This window comes from Oryzias melastigma, linkage group LG20 (genome assembly GCF_002922805.2).
Source record: "Oryzias melastigma strain HK-1 linkage group LG20, ASM292280v2, whole genome shotgun sequence".
Taxonomy (NCBI): domain Eukaryota; kingdom Metazoa; phylum Chordata; class Actinopteri; order Beloniformes; family Adrianichthyidae; genus Oryzias; species Oryzias melastigma.
Window position 1 is genome coordinate 25,132,178 of NC_050531.1, and position 18,322 is coordinate 25,150,499.

The 18,322-nt window shown below is 43.6% G+C and overlaps 1 protein-coding gene across 3 annotated transcripts in view; it reads right to left on the bottom strand.

Annotated features, from left to right (window-relative positions):
- Positions 1 to 13,757: 13,757 nt before the first annotated feature.
- Positions 13,758 to 18,322, bottom strand: part of LOC112139070 (cytochrome c-type heme lyase) — a 6,513-nt gene continuing 1,948 nt past the window's right edge. For 2 of the 3 annotated variants that reach the window (XM_024261765.2, XM_024261766.2), the window contains 6 exons: positions 17,353 to 17,400; positions 17,144 to 17,277; positions 16,875 to 17,023; positions 16,528 to 16,647; positions 14,456 to 14,542; positions 13,758 to 14,387 (listed from right to left, as the gene is read on the bottom strand). In XM_024261765.2, coding sequence (XP_024117533.1) covers positions 14,189 to 14,387; positions 14,456 to 14,542; positions 16,528 to 16,647; positions 16,875 to 17,023; positions 17,144 to 17,277; positions 17,353 to 17,400 — 737 coding nt within the window. In that variant the 3' untranslated portion in view covers positions 13,758 to 14,188. Of the gene's footprint in view, positions 14,388 to 14,455; positions 14,543 to 16,527; positions 16,648 to 16,874; positions 17,024 to 17,143; positions 17,278 to 17,352; positions 17,401 to 18,063; positions 18,133 to 18,322 lie in introns of those variants that run through there. The other variant, XM_036217440.1, reaches the window with a different exon arrangement.

The following is an 18,322-nucleotide window of genomic DNA, read 5'->3' on the forward strand; positions in this document are numbered from 1 at the left end:
AAGCTGCAACAACCAAATACCTCCAATGAGTACGACAAGTCCTGAGAAGCCAGCTCAAAGGCAAGAACAAGACCCAGGCAATAAACACTTATGCACTGCCAGTCATCAGATACCCTGCTGGAATAACAAGATGGACAAAGGAAGAGATACAGACCACAGATGTTGAGACTTGAAAGCTCATCACCAAACATTGAGGTTTCCATCCCAAATCCAGCACCCTGAGACTGTATGCTAGCTGCAAGGAAGGATGACAAGAACTGCATGGGATGTAGCACCGGACAATAACTGAAGTGGCTGATATCAAGAAGTCCTACCAATGGCTAGAGAGGGGTGGAAACCCCAAAGTCAAAATAGAAACACCTCAGAAAGTGGTAGAGAATGAGAGAGCACAGATCCTGTGGGACTTCCAGATCCAGATGGACAGGATGGTAATGGAGAACCAACCAGACATTGTAGTGGTGGATAGAGAAAGCCGTTGTGGTGGATGTGGCAGTACCAAGTCATGGTAACATCAAGAAGAAGGAACATGAGAAACTGGAGAAATACCAGGGACTCAGAGAGGAACTGGAGAAAGCTTGGAAGGTGAAAGTGACAGTCTCTAGTAGAGGACCTGAGCTTTTTTTTTCTAGTGTCCTTAGACAGCTCTTTGGTCTTGACCATGGTGGTTTGGAGTGTGACTGTCTGAGGTTGCAGAGCAGTGTCTTTTCTATAAATCACAAGTCCAAGCAGGGGCCATTAATCTAAGTAATGAGTGGAGGACAGAGGATCCTCTTACAGAAGAAGTTGCAGGTTTGTGAGAGACAGAAATCTTGCTTGTTTGTAGGTGACCAAATACTTATTGACCACCATAATTTACAAATAAATTCTTTTTTTACCTTATTTTATCACTGATACTTGAGGTACACCTATGATTAAAATAGTTATAGTTTATTACAGTAAGTGGAATAACTTGCACAATTGGTGTGGGGGTGTGTGTGTGTGTGTTTGCACTTGTTTGTCAGGGACTTGTGGGCTTCCATAGTCTTGAGCTTCTGCTCCACACTCGTCAATCAAGCATCAGTTTGACAGAAAGACACTAAACGGTGAAGGTGCGAGCTCTTGACCTCATCTCAGGTTTTTCTTGTCTTTGATTAGCAGCATCTCGGACGCCTGACAGCAGCTGAGCTATCAGAGTGGAGGAGCTCCTCCTAAACCCGAGCATCCTCGGAGGATCGTCTGCAGAGGCTTCACCTCGCCTTCACGTCTCCATCCGTTCAAACCCTCTGCTGTCTGCGTTAGATCAGTGCAGGAGAATGAGCTCAGTATCTGCATGGATGCAGCACAGTTCAGCTGCTGCAGTCTGTGAGGAGGAGCTGGATATGGAAAAAGACTTTGTGGGGTTCAGATGACGTCCGAGGGTGTGACGTTGGGGGAGGCAGCTGGTTCCTGCTGAGCGAGTCGTGGTTAGAAATCATCTACCTGCCAAAGCGAAGATGTGTGAAGAAGAGTGACCTGACCAAAGCGACAGCTCACATGCACCACCTCCTCCCTTCTTTGCACTTTCTTGATAGTTTATCAAACTCTTTTGTAATCATCATTTCTGAGCCTAATTCCTGCAGACGACCTGCTGACTGAGACTTCTCTGATCACATTCTTAATAACCAGCTTTGAACCCCTGAGTGTTGCAGGACTTTGTCTATGGAAACATCAGTAATAAATGTGGTGAGAGGATCCACTGATCCACAGCTGCAGGCTCCACCTGAGCCTCCACGGACAGTCAGGAAAAGGGGAGCGAGGGTCCCACAGTCGGTAGAAAGGAGGGGCCCAGACGTCTTTGTGAAGTGGAAACAGGAAGTGCTGAGATGTTTTTTGGCGTTGTCTCCATCAGCTGGGTGGAGAGCAAACACACAGCAGCCTCCTCTGTGTTTTCGGGAGGAGAAAGTTCAGCGCAGCAGCTGCTAACGCAGAGGCATTTGTGTTTGCAGAGCATCTGCTGGAATCACGGACAGGCTGGCGGTGGGACTGTGGACACGCTGCTGTGCTTTAATTGCTTTTTGGCTTCAGCTGCAGGAGGCTGAGTTTGCCCTGTGGGTGTTTCTAAGATTAGTGCTCCCACTGAGCTGCAGGTACATCAAGCTTTATAGAGAGAAAAATTACGATATTTCACATATAATCTTCATAACAGCCAGGAGCTAGAAATAAAAGAAATACCCTTCAAGGCTTATGCAGATTGTTGAGGCCCTGCAGAAACCCCGCAGAAATCTGGGTTAAACCCACAAAGAAGAGTTCAGCTCTGAAAGCATGTGTGCATGAGCGTGCACGCACATCTTTCTGCAGCCACGACTTATCTGTTCATTCGTCCAAATGACTGTCAGAAACAAATTTGTAAGAGAAATTTGACTGGATAGGTTCATTAAATGATCTAAATATGTTTGACATGTTTTAAATAAGAGAGAACATTCAGTGAAAAGTTATCTGTTTTTGTTTCCAGTGATCTGGAAGTTGGAGCGGCTGCAGCGTGCTGCGTTCAGGGACGCGTGTTTCCCTCCCTGCCGTCCTCCAGTCATTCTGCAGGTAAAACGCAGAGACAGAGACGTTTGCTGCAGTCTTCATCACTCTTCATCTGTGCCTTTGTGCTGCTGTGGCATGCGCACGTGCACACCCAGCTGTTGCGCTCTGGGTCTTTGTCTCTCCGTGCTGCACGTGAACGCAGCACACGTCAATGTTATTTAAAGGAGTCGTATTAGACATCATGCTCTCTCTCCACTGTCATTAACATGCATGTGCGTAGAGTCGTGCGCGCACCTCCCACGCGCCGTTTAGTCCACGGTACAACAGTAGCCTCTAGTGGTTGCATTGAGAACTGCAGCAGGAGTCACGGAGTTTCGGAGGTGAATCTACAGTGATGAGGAGCTCCTCTGTGCTGCACCTCCTCCTGGTTCTTTAGCTCCATCACACATCCTCCTAACACCTCCTGGGGGTTTGTCTGCAGCTTTCTGCCCAGTGCTGAGAAACGTTCCTGCTCCTCACATCCTCATCTCCTTTTTGCTGCTTAAAATCTCCTGCATGTTTACAGCTCCAAGTTTAGTTCTGCTCAGTTTAAGATTTTTAAAACACTAATAAATGTAATGCTTGATTAAAAAAAAGCTTCAAACCCTTCAAATCCTTTGTTCTTTTTTAGAGATAAAAGCTTTTAGCACTTTACCAACATAACACTTATTCTCTAAAGTTTAACATTTCAGTGTTTTCCTGGTTGACTTTAAGAATCCATAATTTTTATGGTTAAAATAGAGAAATCGTTTCATTTTTAAGGAGATATTGTAGACTGTGGGGCTTTTTTAAACAAATGTAGTAAGTTTTAATCATAATTATTCAGTGTAAAAATGTAGTAAACTGCATTTATCAAGTTATGTCAAAGTTTTTAAACATGCTTCATCATTTTCACTATGGGGAGGAAAAGAATGATAAAACTGAGATGGATGAGCTAAAAAAAGAGGAGGTCTCTCACAGCATCAGTTCCGTGAAGATTGTGGCCTTTTGTTTCACTGCAGATGTGTTTCCCTGCTTCTTGTCATGTTTTCAGCCTGTGTGTGTTTCTGCTGCCACAGTCTCACCAGGTTAATATCCTCAGTGTTTGGTTCCCGGAATGATCTGCTCCGTCGATTGTTTTGGTTCCCTCGTTATTTCCTGAACTGATGTTAATGTTTGTGGTGGCAGATAGTTGAAAGCTTAATTAATAAACTTGTGCGCAAAATCAAAGAGCATGAGCAACTTTATATCTCTTCACTGAACTTCATGAAGGCAGGACATCCTGCTGTGCTGCCCCCTGCTGGCAGCTGTGTACTGCAGCAACTGCAGCTTCACAAAATGTCCAAAGTCTGATTCTCTTGAAAGCACCACCTGGCACAGATGAACTCTCATTCATAAAGAAGAAAAAATAAACTAATGCTTATGGTTTAACGATGCTAACCTGTATTCATATTGTTAAATAAACCAATACGTTGTTTATTTCAGTCATATTTTCCTGTGATCATTTTTTCCCTCCTCTGCTTTCCAGACCGTTAAAACAAACAGATGTTGTAGTTCCAGCATCTGAACAACTGCTGAACATCAACGTAACACATGCTGTAAACGTCCTCCGGTGGTTGTGTGTCGAAACTTTTGCTCTGTGAGCATCAAGTCAACTTTATTATCAAAAACAGAGTTTTGATCTTCTTCCTCAATGATCTTTAGCTGCAAAAAACCCTTTTTCCCTCAGAGAGTTGTTGTTGTTTTTAGCAAACATGGAGATAAAGAGGCCGGCCTCTGTTCTCCTCACCGTGTTTTCATTCTGAGAACACAGGATGTAATCAGAGTGGTGTGATGAAACAAAAGCTGAGCAGGAACGCCTCTCACCATGAATGAAGGACAGAGGCCAGGGCAGCGATGCAGCTCTGTTCCATGAATGTGTGATTACTGAACCTGGAGTTCCTGTACCCCCCCCTGACATTCTAGGAGACACAGACTTTGATAAGCCCACAAAAAAAATAAAATAAAACATGATCATTTAGGCTGCATTGCAGCAGCAGCACTAGCTGGAGCTCAGAACTGATTTCATGCGTGCACACAGTGCTGACGTTTTTAGATGCAGATGAAGGGTTACGTTCAGGAGAACAGTTCTGGTGTCCGGTTAAACCACCCGGTGGATCCTGAGCGGAGCTGCTATAAACAAAGTAGCTGCTGCAGCTGCTTTTTCGCGTATTGGATCAAACGCGGACAGACAGCATATTTGTGACAGCTGATGGGATTTTACTTTCAGTTTAATGTTAAATACGTGAGGCCAACTTAAAAAAATCCCGTCTTGGACACAATTAAAATACGAGGGGGCAATATAATTACACGCTGCTCGTCTGACGTGGAGCCGACATGAATTTCAATCACTTTTTCTACTCTTTACATATAAATATGTACAAAAATATCAGCCTAAAATAAAACCTACCGGTGAAAGTGCAGACTGTCCACTGTGTACTGCATCCTTTTTCAAAAATAATTTCTTACAAAACTCTGATTCTTCCTCCGTCCAGTTGAAAAATGTCTCTTTTTCCGCAAATAATCGAATAATTATTGACGTTGTTGTGACCAATAAATCCAATCCATTGAAACAAAGCTCTCGATTTACCGGTCGATCTTCGTTCCAGTACTCTCCTATGGTCATGAGCTCTGGGTCATGACCGAAAGAACGAGATCCCGACTACAAGCGGCTGAAATGAGTTTCCTCTGGAGGGTGGCTGGACGCTCCCTTAGAGATAAGGTGAGGAGCTCGGCCACCCGGAGAGAACTCGGAGTAGAGCCGCTTCTCCTCCACATCCAGAGGAGCCAGTTGAGGTGGTTCGGGTATCTGGTCCGGAAGCCTCCTGGACGCCTCCCTGGTGAGGTGTTCCGGGCATGGGCGGATGGATGGATGGATGGAGGGATATACAAAGTAAAGTGAGTAATGTTGACTTCACCCACAGGAGAAAAAACACAAGACACTAGAAAAAAGCTGAAATTTGAGCTGAATTGTTCTTTAACAAATCTCCCTTCAGTGATGATTTGTAGAACAGAACCACTTGATGCTCATGGATCCCCTTTGACTCCAGAAGAGGGGAGGAGGCTGTCTGTGAAACTTTGAGATGTTTGTATCACTGCATTGATCTGACTTTAACGTATCAACTGCTGTCTAAACCCGATCAGCAGCATCGTGGTGATCGTTCAAACACAAATGTTTCTGCAGACAGAACAGCAAATCTCTGTCTGCACAAAGGAAACCTCAAGACTTTGGATTTACTGTGATGTTTGGATTCATCAGAGAAGTTCTCTAGTTTTTTCAACCTTATCTTTCTGACACTTCTGTGAGACAACTGCTGGATCTTCAGACGTTCTATGTTTAGGGTTAGAGCCAAAGCTTGTTCTAATGGTGTGAGCAAAGATGGAAAAAGATGTTCCAATCACATGAGCTCACTCTATCCAAGATCTTCAGTCAGAATTCAAAACGCTGCAGAGTGACATGAATGTCAGCACACTCACGAGAGTTTGACAGAGTGTGAGAGTTTTCAAAGGAACATCTTCATTCGATGAGAAGGCCCTGCAGAGATTTCTCGGTAAATGCTTGACGCTGGTGACAGCATCAGGTAAGGAGAAGGAAGATGTGGTGGATCTGGAAGTCCTGGTTTTTGTGGAAACGATCTGTGAAATAAGAAGATTATTGAAGGAGTAATTATGCTTCAGCCCTGTCTTCCTCCTCGCTGTTTATCAGCACGTTCATTAGGAAACCGACAGAAGCCATCTCTTTATTTGCCAGTCGACCACACCGTGAAAGTCGGAGGTCATGGCTCCCAGTTGTGTGATAAGAGGCGGACACCAAATTGGAGGAGGACTGATTACATCCCTGAGGAGGAATGTGATGAAGCTCTCGGCTCCATCAGGGCTGCCTGCTCCCATCTCGTGCAGCTCTCCATCTCCTTCAGCCCTCATTTATCACTGCTCAGTTAACTGGGCTCTCAGTGAGCCGGCCTGCTCGCTTTCACACTAATGCCTTCTGTAATTCATCAGCGCACTAAATGTCACACATTTCTTTTCTCCAGCTTTTCTGGCCATCATGACTAACAGAACTTTGAAATACCAAGAATTACAACACGCAGGTGTTGATCCGAGTCATTTGGCTGCTGTTGTCTCAGCGGATGACGGCTCAGTGGCTGCATGGTCGGTGGGAAACCAGGGTTCACGTCCCAAGGAGCGTGAGGGTCTTAACTCAGACTGGATCCTCAGGTAAGACCCTTCCCGCTGATGCTAAAACGATGTAACCACAGAGGAGTCTGAGTCTGAATCTCCCTGTGCAGGTCCCCGGCCCGGATGAAATACAGGGTTGAGTCAGGAAGGGCATGTGGGTTAAAACTCTGCCAAACAAATGTGAGGGTCAGAGAAAGCTGATTTACTTTGTGGCTCAAAGGGGAGCAACAACTTTTGTCTGACAGGAAGGTCACATCACATGACTTATCTAATTCTGAGCTCTTGTTGACTCCATCTTGGCAGAATATGACATCACTACGTGGTGGAGCAGGATGAACATGTGTGTAGAAAATAGTATAAATGTGTTACTGGAGTTTTACGTACATAAATGTAGAGAGAGAAAGACTGTTCCCAGATCTGAAGGTTGATAGACTTCTGTTAATTTTATGAATATCTTAAAAAGATTAATACACCCAAGGCATATAACACTGGAACAATTTGTGCTTTTTTGTTCTATGAATAATTCCCTATCTTGAGATTTTTTTATTTTTGCTAGTACCTAAGTATTCTTTTGTTTTAATATTATGGTTATTTCTTACTTGGAATTATTTCATTTTGGCATGTCCTGACTTGAGCAGCTGGGTGGCTCAGTGGGCTAGGTGAAGGGCTGGCATGCAGGAGCCCTGGGTTCAATTCCCAGGGTTGTCCACTGATCCCCACCCAGATTGGGTCCTTAGTCAAGACCCTTGATGCTGCTGCTTAACTGGGTCCCTGTGCCCCTCAAGTACAGGGTTGTGTCAGGAAGGGCATCCGGCGTAAAAACTCTGACAAATCACTGATGGGAAACAGTGGGTGCTGTTACGCTGTGGCGACCCCGAAAGGGATAAGTCGAAAGTGAACTACCTACATGTCCTGACTACCTATCTGTATATGGTAATTGTGTTTCTCTTTGAGAGACGACATTAGCTATTGATTTTTTTAAGGACTGTTTACAGTTATTATTTGTAAATTTGCATGATGTTCAATAAAGTTCTTTAAAAAATTGAATATGTGTGTTATTTACAGGATAAAACCCTGGCTGTATCAGTTAAAAAAAAATCTAATATAGTGAATTATTATAAAAACAAGAAAAACTACGCTTTGTTTATTCTTCATTTGTGGCTCCAAAAGACCAGTCAATCAAAAACTCAACTCCATTTTAAGCTAAAAACAGCAAGAAAATTCCATCCATGTGTGTTCTTAACCCGCTGGATGCTGTTTGGGATCAGGAGATCCTGGAGCTCTCTCAGCTTCTGTTTAGTATCAGAAGATCCTGGAGCTCTTTCAGCTTCTGTTTAGGATCAGGGGATCCTGGAGCTCTCTCAGCTTCTGTTTAGGATCAGAAGATCCTGGAGCTCTCTCAGCTTCTGTTTAGGATCAGGAGATCCTGGAGCTCTCTCAGCTTCTGTTTAGGATCAGGAGATCCTGGAGCTCTCTCAGCTTCTGTTTAGGATCAGGGGATCCTTAAGCTCTCTCAGCTGCTGTTTGGGCAGATGCAGGGTAAACCTTAAGGATAAGCAGACCCTAAATCTACTTTTTAGTCTGTTGACATCTATACATGGGGCTTTGAAAGTGCTGTCTGTTGGTCAATGGCAAATTTTTGACAAATTAAAATAAACTTGTTTAATTCTTGAAAGTCAAAAGCTGGCTGTGTGCTGTCCCCTACAGGATGAATAAGGTATTACAGTTGAATTTCGTGATTGGTCAAAGCGTTCAAGTCCGACATCATGATCTGCAGCTCCAGTAATAACAGTCCTGTTCCCCAGCCCCGCCCCGCTGACTGGATTTTCACATTTCGGCTGTGGGCGGAGTCAGTCTCCAACTGTCCTGTTTGGTTATCCTTTAAACTGTTCAGCAGACCGTAGGAGGACCACACTCACTCTCCTACCTTGGGACAGTTTAGAGACAGAATTTACCCTTTGAAGCATGTCTGTGGACTGTGGGAGGAAGCCAGAGAAAACCCACAAATGCACAAGGAGAAGATGTAAACCCCACACAGGAAGGACCAGCTGGGATTTGAACCGATACTTTGAGAACCTGGTCTCCCATCCAACTCCTCCCCAGGCCTGACCCTGAGAAGCTTCTGAGATCAGAGAAGATTTGTTCAGGGCAGTATAGCTGGAACCTGGAGTGAACCAGGAGTGACCTGGTTGTGTGTTGGTCTGTAATGTCAGTTTAAGTTTTCCAAAGAACTCCAGTTCAGGGGTTTGATGGACAGAAAGACCTTGTTATTTCAGAGGAATCTTACAATTTGTTTGCTACTTTGAAACACAAACAAAATCAAACAATATTAAAAATGATCAATTACACAGTTTCTATCCAACCTGAAGATAAAGTTGTTGAAGCCTGCAGCCTTCAGACGTGTCTCCTGTCGCGTCTCACAGGAGGGAGACAGCCCCCCCCTGAGGGCCCCCCCCACACTCCTCTGATAGTGTCTGTCAGCTCTGAGCAGGGAACTGTTAAATACAGACTAAATGTCATAAAGGAGCACCGTCCTGCTTCGTCTAATTAAGAGAGAGAAAAGTGAAGAAGATAAAGTGTGACCTCTCCAGGACCCGTGATCTCCACTGAGAACAGAAGGTCCAGGTGTGCGTCACCTGAGGAGCAGACAGGTGAAGCACCGCCTGCTCCAGTCTGCTGCGGACACAGGAGCTGAGGATGTTTCTGTGGTTATGACACACGAGGTGTGTATTTGTATAAATAGCTTTTGGTACCGATGCTAAATGTTTGTTTGTATTTATAAGAAAGAGAATTTCCTGAAGAGTGGAACAACAGAGATGAGGGATGAAAAACGAGGTAAAATGTTCAAAGGATTAACAGGAGGAGGGGGGAAAATTATAAAGAAAAATCCTCATTCATCACCTGTACTATCAAGTATAGATGGTAGTCAAAAGGGCGGGGCCTGTGCACACACACTGAAATATTACAAACCTGATGGCTGGGGGGTTTCCCCTGCTGTGGTTACGACCATCCAGAGTGTGAGAGTATCTTCCACTCAAGTATCAACAACATCTACACAAAGAAGCAGCTGGAGGGAGACACCCCCCCCCACCCCCCACAGACAAGAGTCTGAGGGACCACCACCAGGAGGCCCCAGGGGGCCCAGAGAACACAAGCCCCACCCCAGAAAGAGAACCGGCCCCCGCTGTGCCCAGGGTCCAGCACAGGACCCCAGCCAGTGTCGCCCAAGTTCAACAGGGGGTCCACCTCCCCCTCCAACCCCAGACTAGGGCCCCCCAAAATGTCATATCTCATAAACAACAAAATACATGTTTTTCTGATCAAAACCCAAAGAGGTGAAGAAGATCGTCGAAGCAAAAAGGTTTTCACGTTGTTCTGATTGTTATTGTTATCATAACTGAACATGTCTTGTTCTGAACTGTCGCTGTCACTTTCTCAAAGAAACATAATTCCTTTCAGATTGTTTTTCCTGAACATAAATAAAACCTTTTGTCTTTAGTTAGACAGCAGTTAGTGCTTTAGTTCACTGCAGTGTGGAGCCCCCAGCCTCCTGCAGAGCCTCCTCTTCCCTCTGGGTACTTTAGCTCAGATATTGGATCAAATGAGGGTCACCATCATCTCCACATGTTTCTGAGTAATATCCCTCTCAGCACCACACACAGAGAACATCCTGGACTTCAGGAGGCTGCTCCAGCTGCTGAGGATGCTCTGGAGGATGCCGATGACTCTCCACAGAACCATGCTTGAGCTCATCCTGACCCAGCGTAGCAGCATGGTCTGCAGGGAGACGGGACAGGAGAGTGGTGTAGTGACTGACCCAGTCCAGTGAGCTGCTCTCTGCAGTCTGGAGAACATCGCTGTCTCACTGTAGAAGAGCTGAACAAACATGTCTGAGCAGTTAACTCCACGTCGGCACTGCAGTTCGTACAGAGCCTCAACCAGCACGTTAGGAGGCCGGTTCTTCTCCAAAACAATGGTGCAGCGGTAGGGCGGTCGACTCCTGATCAGAAGTTGAAGGTTCGATTCCCGGCTTGTCCACCCATGTGTCGAAGTAAGACACTGAACCCCACATTGCCTCTGGTGGAAGGTTGGCGCCAGTGTTCAGCAGTGGAGCCAACACCAGTGTGTGACTGTGTGTGTGACTGTAAAGCTCTTTGGACCTCTGAGGAAAGTAGAGAAGCTCTATACAAGTATACACCATTTACATGAAACAAATCAAAACGGAATTTCTCTAAATCTGCAGGGAAACCGGTCAGTACTGTTTACATCTGAGTGGAACCTGTTCCCCAATGTGAACGTATACAAGCCTGTTCCCTCATGTTCATTTGCACAATTGTCTTATTTATGTATCAGTCCATACATACATGTGTAAACACTCGTCTCTCCTGCATGTTTTGCGTATATTTTTCTAAATCCTTTTCTTTCCGTCTTCCTCAGTGGCACAAATAAATGCTGTAAAACAACAACAATAAATGTGATGTTTGGATCAGATTTTGTTTTTTTTGTGAAGCTTGTAAGACAAACATCTGTTGGTAGCAGTGAATGTAATCATTACAACAGATGTTTGTTTCTGTAACTAAATGAAATCTAATTTGTGTCTTCATTTTTATGTGTATTAGTGTTTTGTTTTCTTTAGTTAGGAGAGTTATATTTAATAAAGCTTGATAAACTTCTGTTTAGTTGTTTTCTGTATCTGTGAAAGTCTTGGTTGTGTTTCGCTCTGACGGGTCTGAATGCTGGTTATTGTGACTGCACCAGAGGCTAAAGGAGCTGAGCTCTGAGCATCAGGATGAAACCAGCCTCCTTGCAGACACCATCCTTTCATGCTCTCACCACAGAGGAGGTGTGACTGAGACTTTCAGAGCGGCTCCATGGACCCCACAGTGACAGGAGCAGCAACATGCTCCTCAGCATCAGACGCTGTCAGTGACCCAAAGCTCCAGTCTGGGGGGGTCTGTGCATCAGCTGATAGAACAACATCATTAGAAACTTCAGGAGCAGAATCGGTGCCTCACTGTGCTCTGAAAAAACAGGAAGTTAATCAGAAATGTGCTTTTCTTCTTGCAGTTGAATGAAAACAATCCTATTGAAACTTTAACAGGGAAGAGGATTGTCTAAAACTGAACAAATCTGAAGGGATTTAAGACTTTTAATCATTTAGGATTTGACCTTCAGTGAGATGAGGTTAATGTCAAGACATGAACACAGAGTATAATCATAAAGGAATAGTCTGTGTTTCTGTTTAACTAAGAAAGAATAGGATTAACTTTGGGCTCAAGTGAAGCTAAAACTCAAATTTGACTTCTCCCTTCTCATCTCCAAAAGGAAGACTTCAGTCTGTCATTGTTGAACTGAAGTTTCATCAGGAGTTTAGCTGCTTTGAGCTGCTGCAGAGAGTTTGATGCTCTGTGGTGGTTTGGTGATAGAACTACAAACAGAATCACATAAGGATGATATCAAATATCAAGATAAATGCTGAGATGTTCAAAGAGCAGGTTCTTGGTTTGTGAGCTCAGTTTTAGGCTGAACCAGCAGATAAAACACAAACTACATGAGAAAGAAGACGACATAAAATGGGAATTCCAGGTCGGGTGAAAGAGCCCCCTCTTGTGTCCATCTGTAAAACTGCACTGAAGACCATTACACTTGAAGACCACCACACACTAAATCTGGCAGCAACACATTCACTTCCAATTAGGAAAACAGTGAAAACTTCCCCTCACAAATCCCTAAGTATCAGCCCAATTTGACTGTATAATTGAGTTATGCAAATGATAAACTTAGTGTCAAAAACACTGAAAAAGCCAATCAAGGTGAGATATTGAAATTTGTTCTGAAAACACAAAGAGCCTGGAAAAGGAAAACACCCATAAGCCTTTGCTGTTCCTGGACTTAGGCCAGCACTCAAGCCCAATATTCCACTGCATGTGGTGGACAGATAGGTCTGATGGAGCCGGGCGCTGAATGTCCTCACTGGTCGGGGTGAGTTGGCCCACACTCCTCAAACATGGTGCTCCTCTGCTGTTACCATGACGACATGTGACTGCTATTGTTAGGTTTGTAAAAAACTTGCTGGAAAGTTTGTAATCGACACACCAGTGGAAGGGTCAGTTATTGTCACTGGATATTTCAAACGTTTGCATATTATTGATTTCCTTTGGTGGTATTAGGTATTGGTTACATGGGTTTAATTGTTTTAGATGTTTTGATTTCTCAGTTCCGGGACACGGGCAGACGAGTGTTCCAAACTATCTCCAGCTTCAACAGATTCAGGCAATTTTCATTTTGAAATATAACAGAATTACTGCAAAAAACAAAGAAGTAATTCTGCAAAATAGAGAGCTAACCAAGGTCCTGAAAAAACACCAAGACAAATATCTGATTTTATTCTATAAACCGAATAATGATAATACACGTGAAGGAAATGGTAAGGTCGATCCGGGTGAGATTATAAAAGTTTGCTACCGTCCACTTATGGAGCCAAATCGGGGCCATAAATATTCAAAACCCAAATAAAACATTTTGAAAAAAATATATAGGTTTTGGCTAAAATAAATTAAAAAGTCTAAAATGTTTGCAATTCTAAAATAAACTTAATTAAGAAATTTGTAAACTTTTTCATTAATTTCCTGTGAGGCGTATTTTTCTCAATATTTCAAAAACTTAAAAGTTTATGAATACCAAAAATACAAGCAGAAATGTCCTGAACAAGCTGAACGTTTTGATACCAAAATTGATGAAAGTTTAAGATTTTACGTACTGAAAAATGTATGGAAAGGAGCAGGAAATTCACTATAGTGTGAACACTTACTAAACATTCACACAATTAAGATGATTGTTCATTAATGAATTGATGAAATGATCATGTTAACGGTTAAAAAGTTATGTTAAAGATTTTGTTTAGAAAAGGAAAGTGTGAGGTAGACGTGTAGGGTGAGTCCTCACAGGTGAGAGACAGAAAGGTCATGTGTGTCTCATGTGTGTTTCATGTGTGTCTCATGTGTGTGCACCGACGCATTGAAAGAAGCAGCTGACGACACACAGATCTGCAGGTTTTATTCAAGGTTTGATGCCTCAGAACAGAAGAATCTTTGTGGAGGAAACATTCTGAAAACACAAAAGAGAAGAGAAGATACGACTTGACCCATAACCTGTAACCGTTCTCATCAGTCTATTACTTTTCTGGATTATGGATCTGGGGCAGCAGACCAGATCAACCCCTGATGAACTGTGGTTGAGAGCTCCACATCTCTGCTGCTTCCAGCTGGATGTCTGCAGCTTTAAACTAACCCACATCATCCGTCACATGACATGCAGGACGCTGCCTTTGACCACAAAGCATGAAAGCAGAGTGACAATCTTCTGAAGTGCCGCACACTCAAACTGCTCGTCTTCCTCGCATGCCAACACGTTAAATATTCAACACAGTCCTTGAGAGAGTGACCTCTGAACAAGTCAGTTCTTAGGAGCTCCAGCGCCACCACGCCACTTTCATGCGGTCCCACACAGCCCCCAAAGAGTCGAAGGCGGGGCGCACGTCCAGGATGGAGAACTGGTAAGTGTCCTTGTTGATTTCCCCATCGTAGTAGTCGATGACGTAGCGCACCTCTCTGCCACAGCGGTCGATGATCCAGTCGTGGCGGTCGAAGGGCAGCTCGTACCTGCACCAACACAACTGGTTTATTACTGACTCCACACCACCCACAGGTACACGGGGCGGAGCACTCACCCCATCCAGTGGCGGAGGCGTGCTCGGGGGGAGAACTCTTTGGCTTTGCCCCCAAACCTCTTCAGTGTGGGCCCACACGGACACTCTCTGCCAGAAGACAACAGTGGAACGTTTAAAGCATGAGTCAAAGTCTAGGCCCGGGGGCCGGATCCGGCCCTCCATTTTATTTTATTGTTATTAATGACCCGATGTTATCTTACGCTTATTTCTAACTTGTATAGTTTTGACAAAATACATTTTTATAAAGTAAAATAAAGTTATTTAAGGTTTAAGTTGATTTATTCTGGAATAATATTCCTGTCTTTTTATTATTCATAATTATGTTAAAAAGTTACAGATTTAAAGTTTTAAAAATGTAGTTTTAGTGTTCGATAAATGTTTATCTTCTTCGGCCCTGTGACCTAAGGTGTGTTTTGGATTTTGACCCTGGTGAGATTGAGTTTGACACCCCTGGTTTGAGGGTATCCCAGCTAGAAAAGTCTAATGGTCTGGACCAAATCCACTTAATCTGGTCCAGACAGAGTCCTGAACCTTACACCTGGACTGTATTTAGACTGCCGTCTATCGAGTATGCCCGGTTTTAACCAAAGCTTGTAAACAAAACCATGTGACCAAAGATCTCTTCACTCATTGGCCAGGAATTAAGAGGGTGTAGGAAAGCTACCAGAGAAAGAACAATGGAAGTCCAGCGCTTGGCAATCCTTGTCAGGATAGTTCACTTTCTCAAACTTTAGATTTTTATTTTCAATTTTGAAAGTCTGTATTAACGTCGGGTACAACACTTTTTCCAGTACTTTTTGGTACGGTGGAGGAATGCAGTAACTGAGGAGACGGCAGGTGTGAAGGTACGCTGATGAGTGTTTATGATAGATTGTCAGGGAAACTGTGTCAAGAGGAAATGTAAATTATTTTAACTCAACGCCTGAATTCCTCCCAGCTATGAAACAAGATGTTCACTTACGTTTTTGCTTTTAAATAAATGCTACATTTAGGTAATTATATAGATAATTTGGTTTGTCACAGATTTGAGACAACAGGTATTAACAGCTTAAAAGTTGTTTTGATGAGCATGCATTCATCCAAACACATTTTAATGAGTTGCTGTGTCTCATTAGCTGTTTCAATTACACATTTGCACAAAACTTTATTGAAAGTCTAGGAATTTTGAAAAAACAGTTTCACAATGACACCGTTTCCACTATAATGCGATAAAACTCAAACCAACTCCCGCGATGAAACCAAGTATTTATTTTATTTGATTCCTTTGGGTGACGTCAGAGCAGTGCGGTGCAGCTAGTCCACCGACAGTCTCAGATGAGAAGTCTGTTCAGTGGTATTCAAAAGAATAGCCATTCCAACAGGTAAGCAGCTGGACGCTTTTCACCGTTTGAAAACATGACATTATATTCAAGTTTGTCACAGCACTATAGCACTCATCCTCAAGGAGACTTCTGCGTCTAATTCAGGCTACAAGCTGCAAAAGTGCGGCTACAGATGAAGCAATGAGGAAATCTTGGAAGGTGATTTTACAGAGGAGATTCACGATTACGTATGAAACACAACTTATAATGAGCTGTGACGCCGTCTGCCCGCCGTGCAGCGCTCAGGACAGACACTTCATACCAGGAAGCGTCTATTTCGATACACCCCAAATACCACCTCCTCTCAGTGCAAAAAATTTTGTTCAAAAAATTTGAGTTTTTTCGAAATTGCAGTGTTTCCATTAAGAAAATGTATTATCGAAAATCCAATTTGCTAAAGTTCAGAGTTAATAGAAACGCAGCTAATGTTGCTTCGTGTTTGTTTGCAGCTCATAGGTTGCGTCCTTTGACACCACATATACAGATGTTTTACTTCACTAAAGGAACACATCACATGTACTCCTGGATCTGATGATCCTCCAGATCCTGCACAAGGCTTTGTGAAACAAACCAAATGCAACTCCAAACAAAACAGGACAATAATTGGAAGCAGATGGGTCAAAGGTCAATGTAGAGTGTCAAACATGGATCATCAGATCCAGGAGGATGTGGATAATCAGATCCGATGAGTGTGCTGTCGTAATGCCTTACCCTGCATGCATAGCCTCCCACTTGAGGATCTCCTGCCAGGCCTGCTCGTTGTTCTTGTTGTGGATCTTTATGATGTTGGTCATGTCTGGAGCAGCCAGATCTTCATCTCTCCAGCGCCATCTGCAAAACACAAACCCAAATAGGTAAAAACCCCACCATCCACGTTGACCAAAAGCTGAGCTGCAGTACGTCCGTCAGCAAAGATCGTGGAGAGTTTCTACTGACTGCAGCACATGTCCTTTATTGTTACGTTCTTTATTGAAATCGTTCCATCTGGAGCTCCAGGCTGTCACTGACAGCGCTGTCTTCCTCCACACAACCAGGCTGTGAGGTGAAACACGACTGACCCTTTCCGCAGCATGGCATTCCAGAACATCTGCTCGGATGGATAGACCCAGTTCTTCTCGGTGCCGTGGCGGGGAATGGTGGACTCCTCTCTGGCCACAGAGAGGGAAAAGGGCTGGTCCGGAGCCGGACTCTGGTTTGGAGGAGGCATCTGTGTGCACACACAGAGGATCAGGATGTGTGCTGTACATGTGGACTCGCACCGGTTCTGACTGTGTCGGTCCAGTAGCACTCGACCTTTGGTTTCCCGTCTCTGAAGTCAGGAACATACCATGTTAGCTGGATCAATGTCAGTCTGCACACCGGCTGCAGCTCTCATTGGACACTCCACAAACTCATAGGCCCGGTCCTGGTGGGCTGGACCGGGCTCAGCTTTGTGCATGGGACACTCTGATGGTGGAGAAGCTGCAGAGCAAAGGAAGGGTTAACGACGACTAACATATCTGAAAATCTTTGGCTTATTGATCCAAACAAACTCACCTTTGATGGGCGGGGCTTGGTGCATGGGACACTCGGGGGGAGGCGAGGCTGAGAAACCACAACCAGATTATTCAGAACCAGATCAATAAATCTTTGATGTTTTCACAAACACCTGAAGATCCAGTGAGGATCACACCAGGTAAAAACACCATTTGTGTCTTCACAGTAGTGCTGCCACAAACCATTATTTTAAGAGGCGACTAATCAGATATATTATGATTCAATTAGTCGACTAATTAGATCATGTATTAACTGGATGTAAAACACACATCTTAACCATCATTAGCTTTAAACTAAATAAAAATTTGATTTATAGCATTACCTGCGAGAGATAAGCTGATAGCCAGCTAACATATTAGCTAAATGCCAAATTAGCCTAAAAACTGAATAAAAGCCTAAGTTAGCCAAAACAGCTAGCATGTAGCTGAAATATTAGCTAAACTCCAAAATAGCCTAAAAAACTTGGAAAAAAAGCCAAAATAGTCCTAAAATCTAGCAGAATGCTATTATTAATTTCAACTTTACTCCACTCTGACTCCATATAAAGTAACAACTAGTCGGCTATTAAGTTAGTCGTCGACTATTTTAATAGTCGATTAGTCATCAATTAGTCGACTAATCTTGGCGGCCCTCCCTAACAGAATGTAAAATTTAGCATAGAATTTCAAATGACCTCATCAATATGCAACTTCAAACTTAAACATTAAAGACCTGTAACTAGAGGGCAGAAGAGGACAAATGGAAAACGCTGGATTTAGGAGGAAAACACAGATCATGAATACAAATCATCAAATCCAAACAGATTTTAAGCAAGACAAACAAACAAAAAACCAACAGAAGATGTTGCTTTTGTAGTTTAGTGTTTCCCAACCCTGGTCCTCAGGGCACACTGTCCAGCATTTTTTTAACCCAACCCTGCTCAAACACACCTGCCTCTGATGACCGTCATCATCAGGCTTCTGCTGAGCCT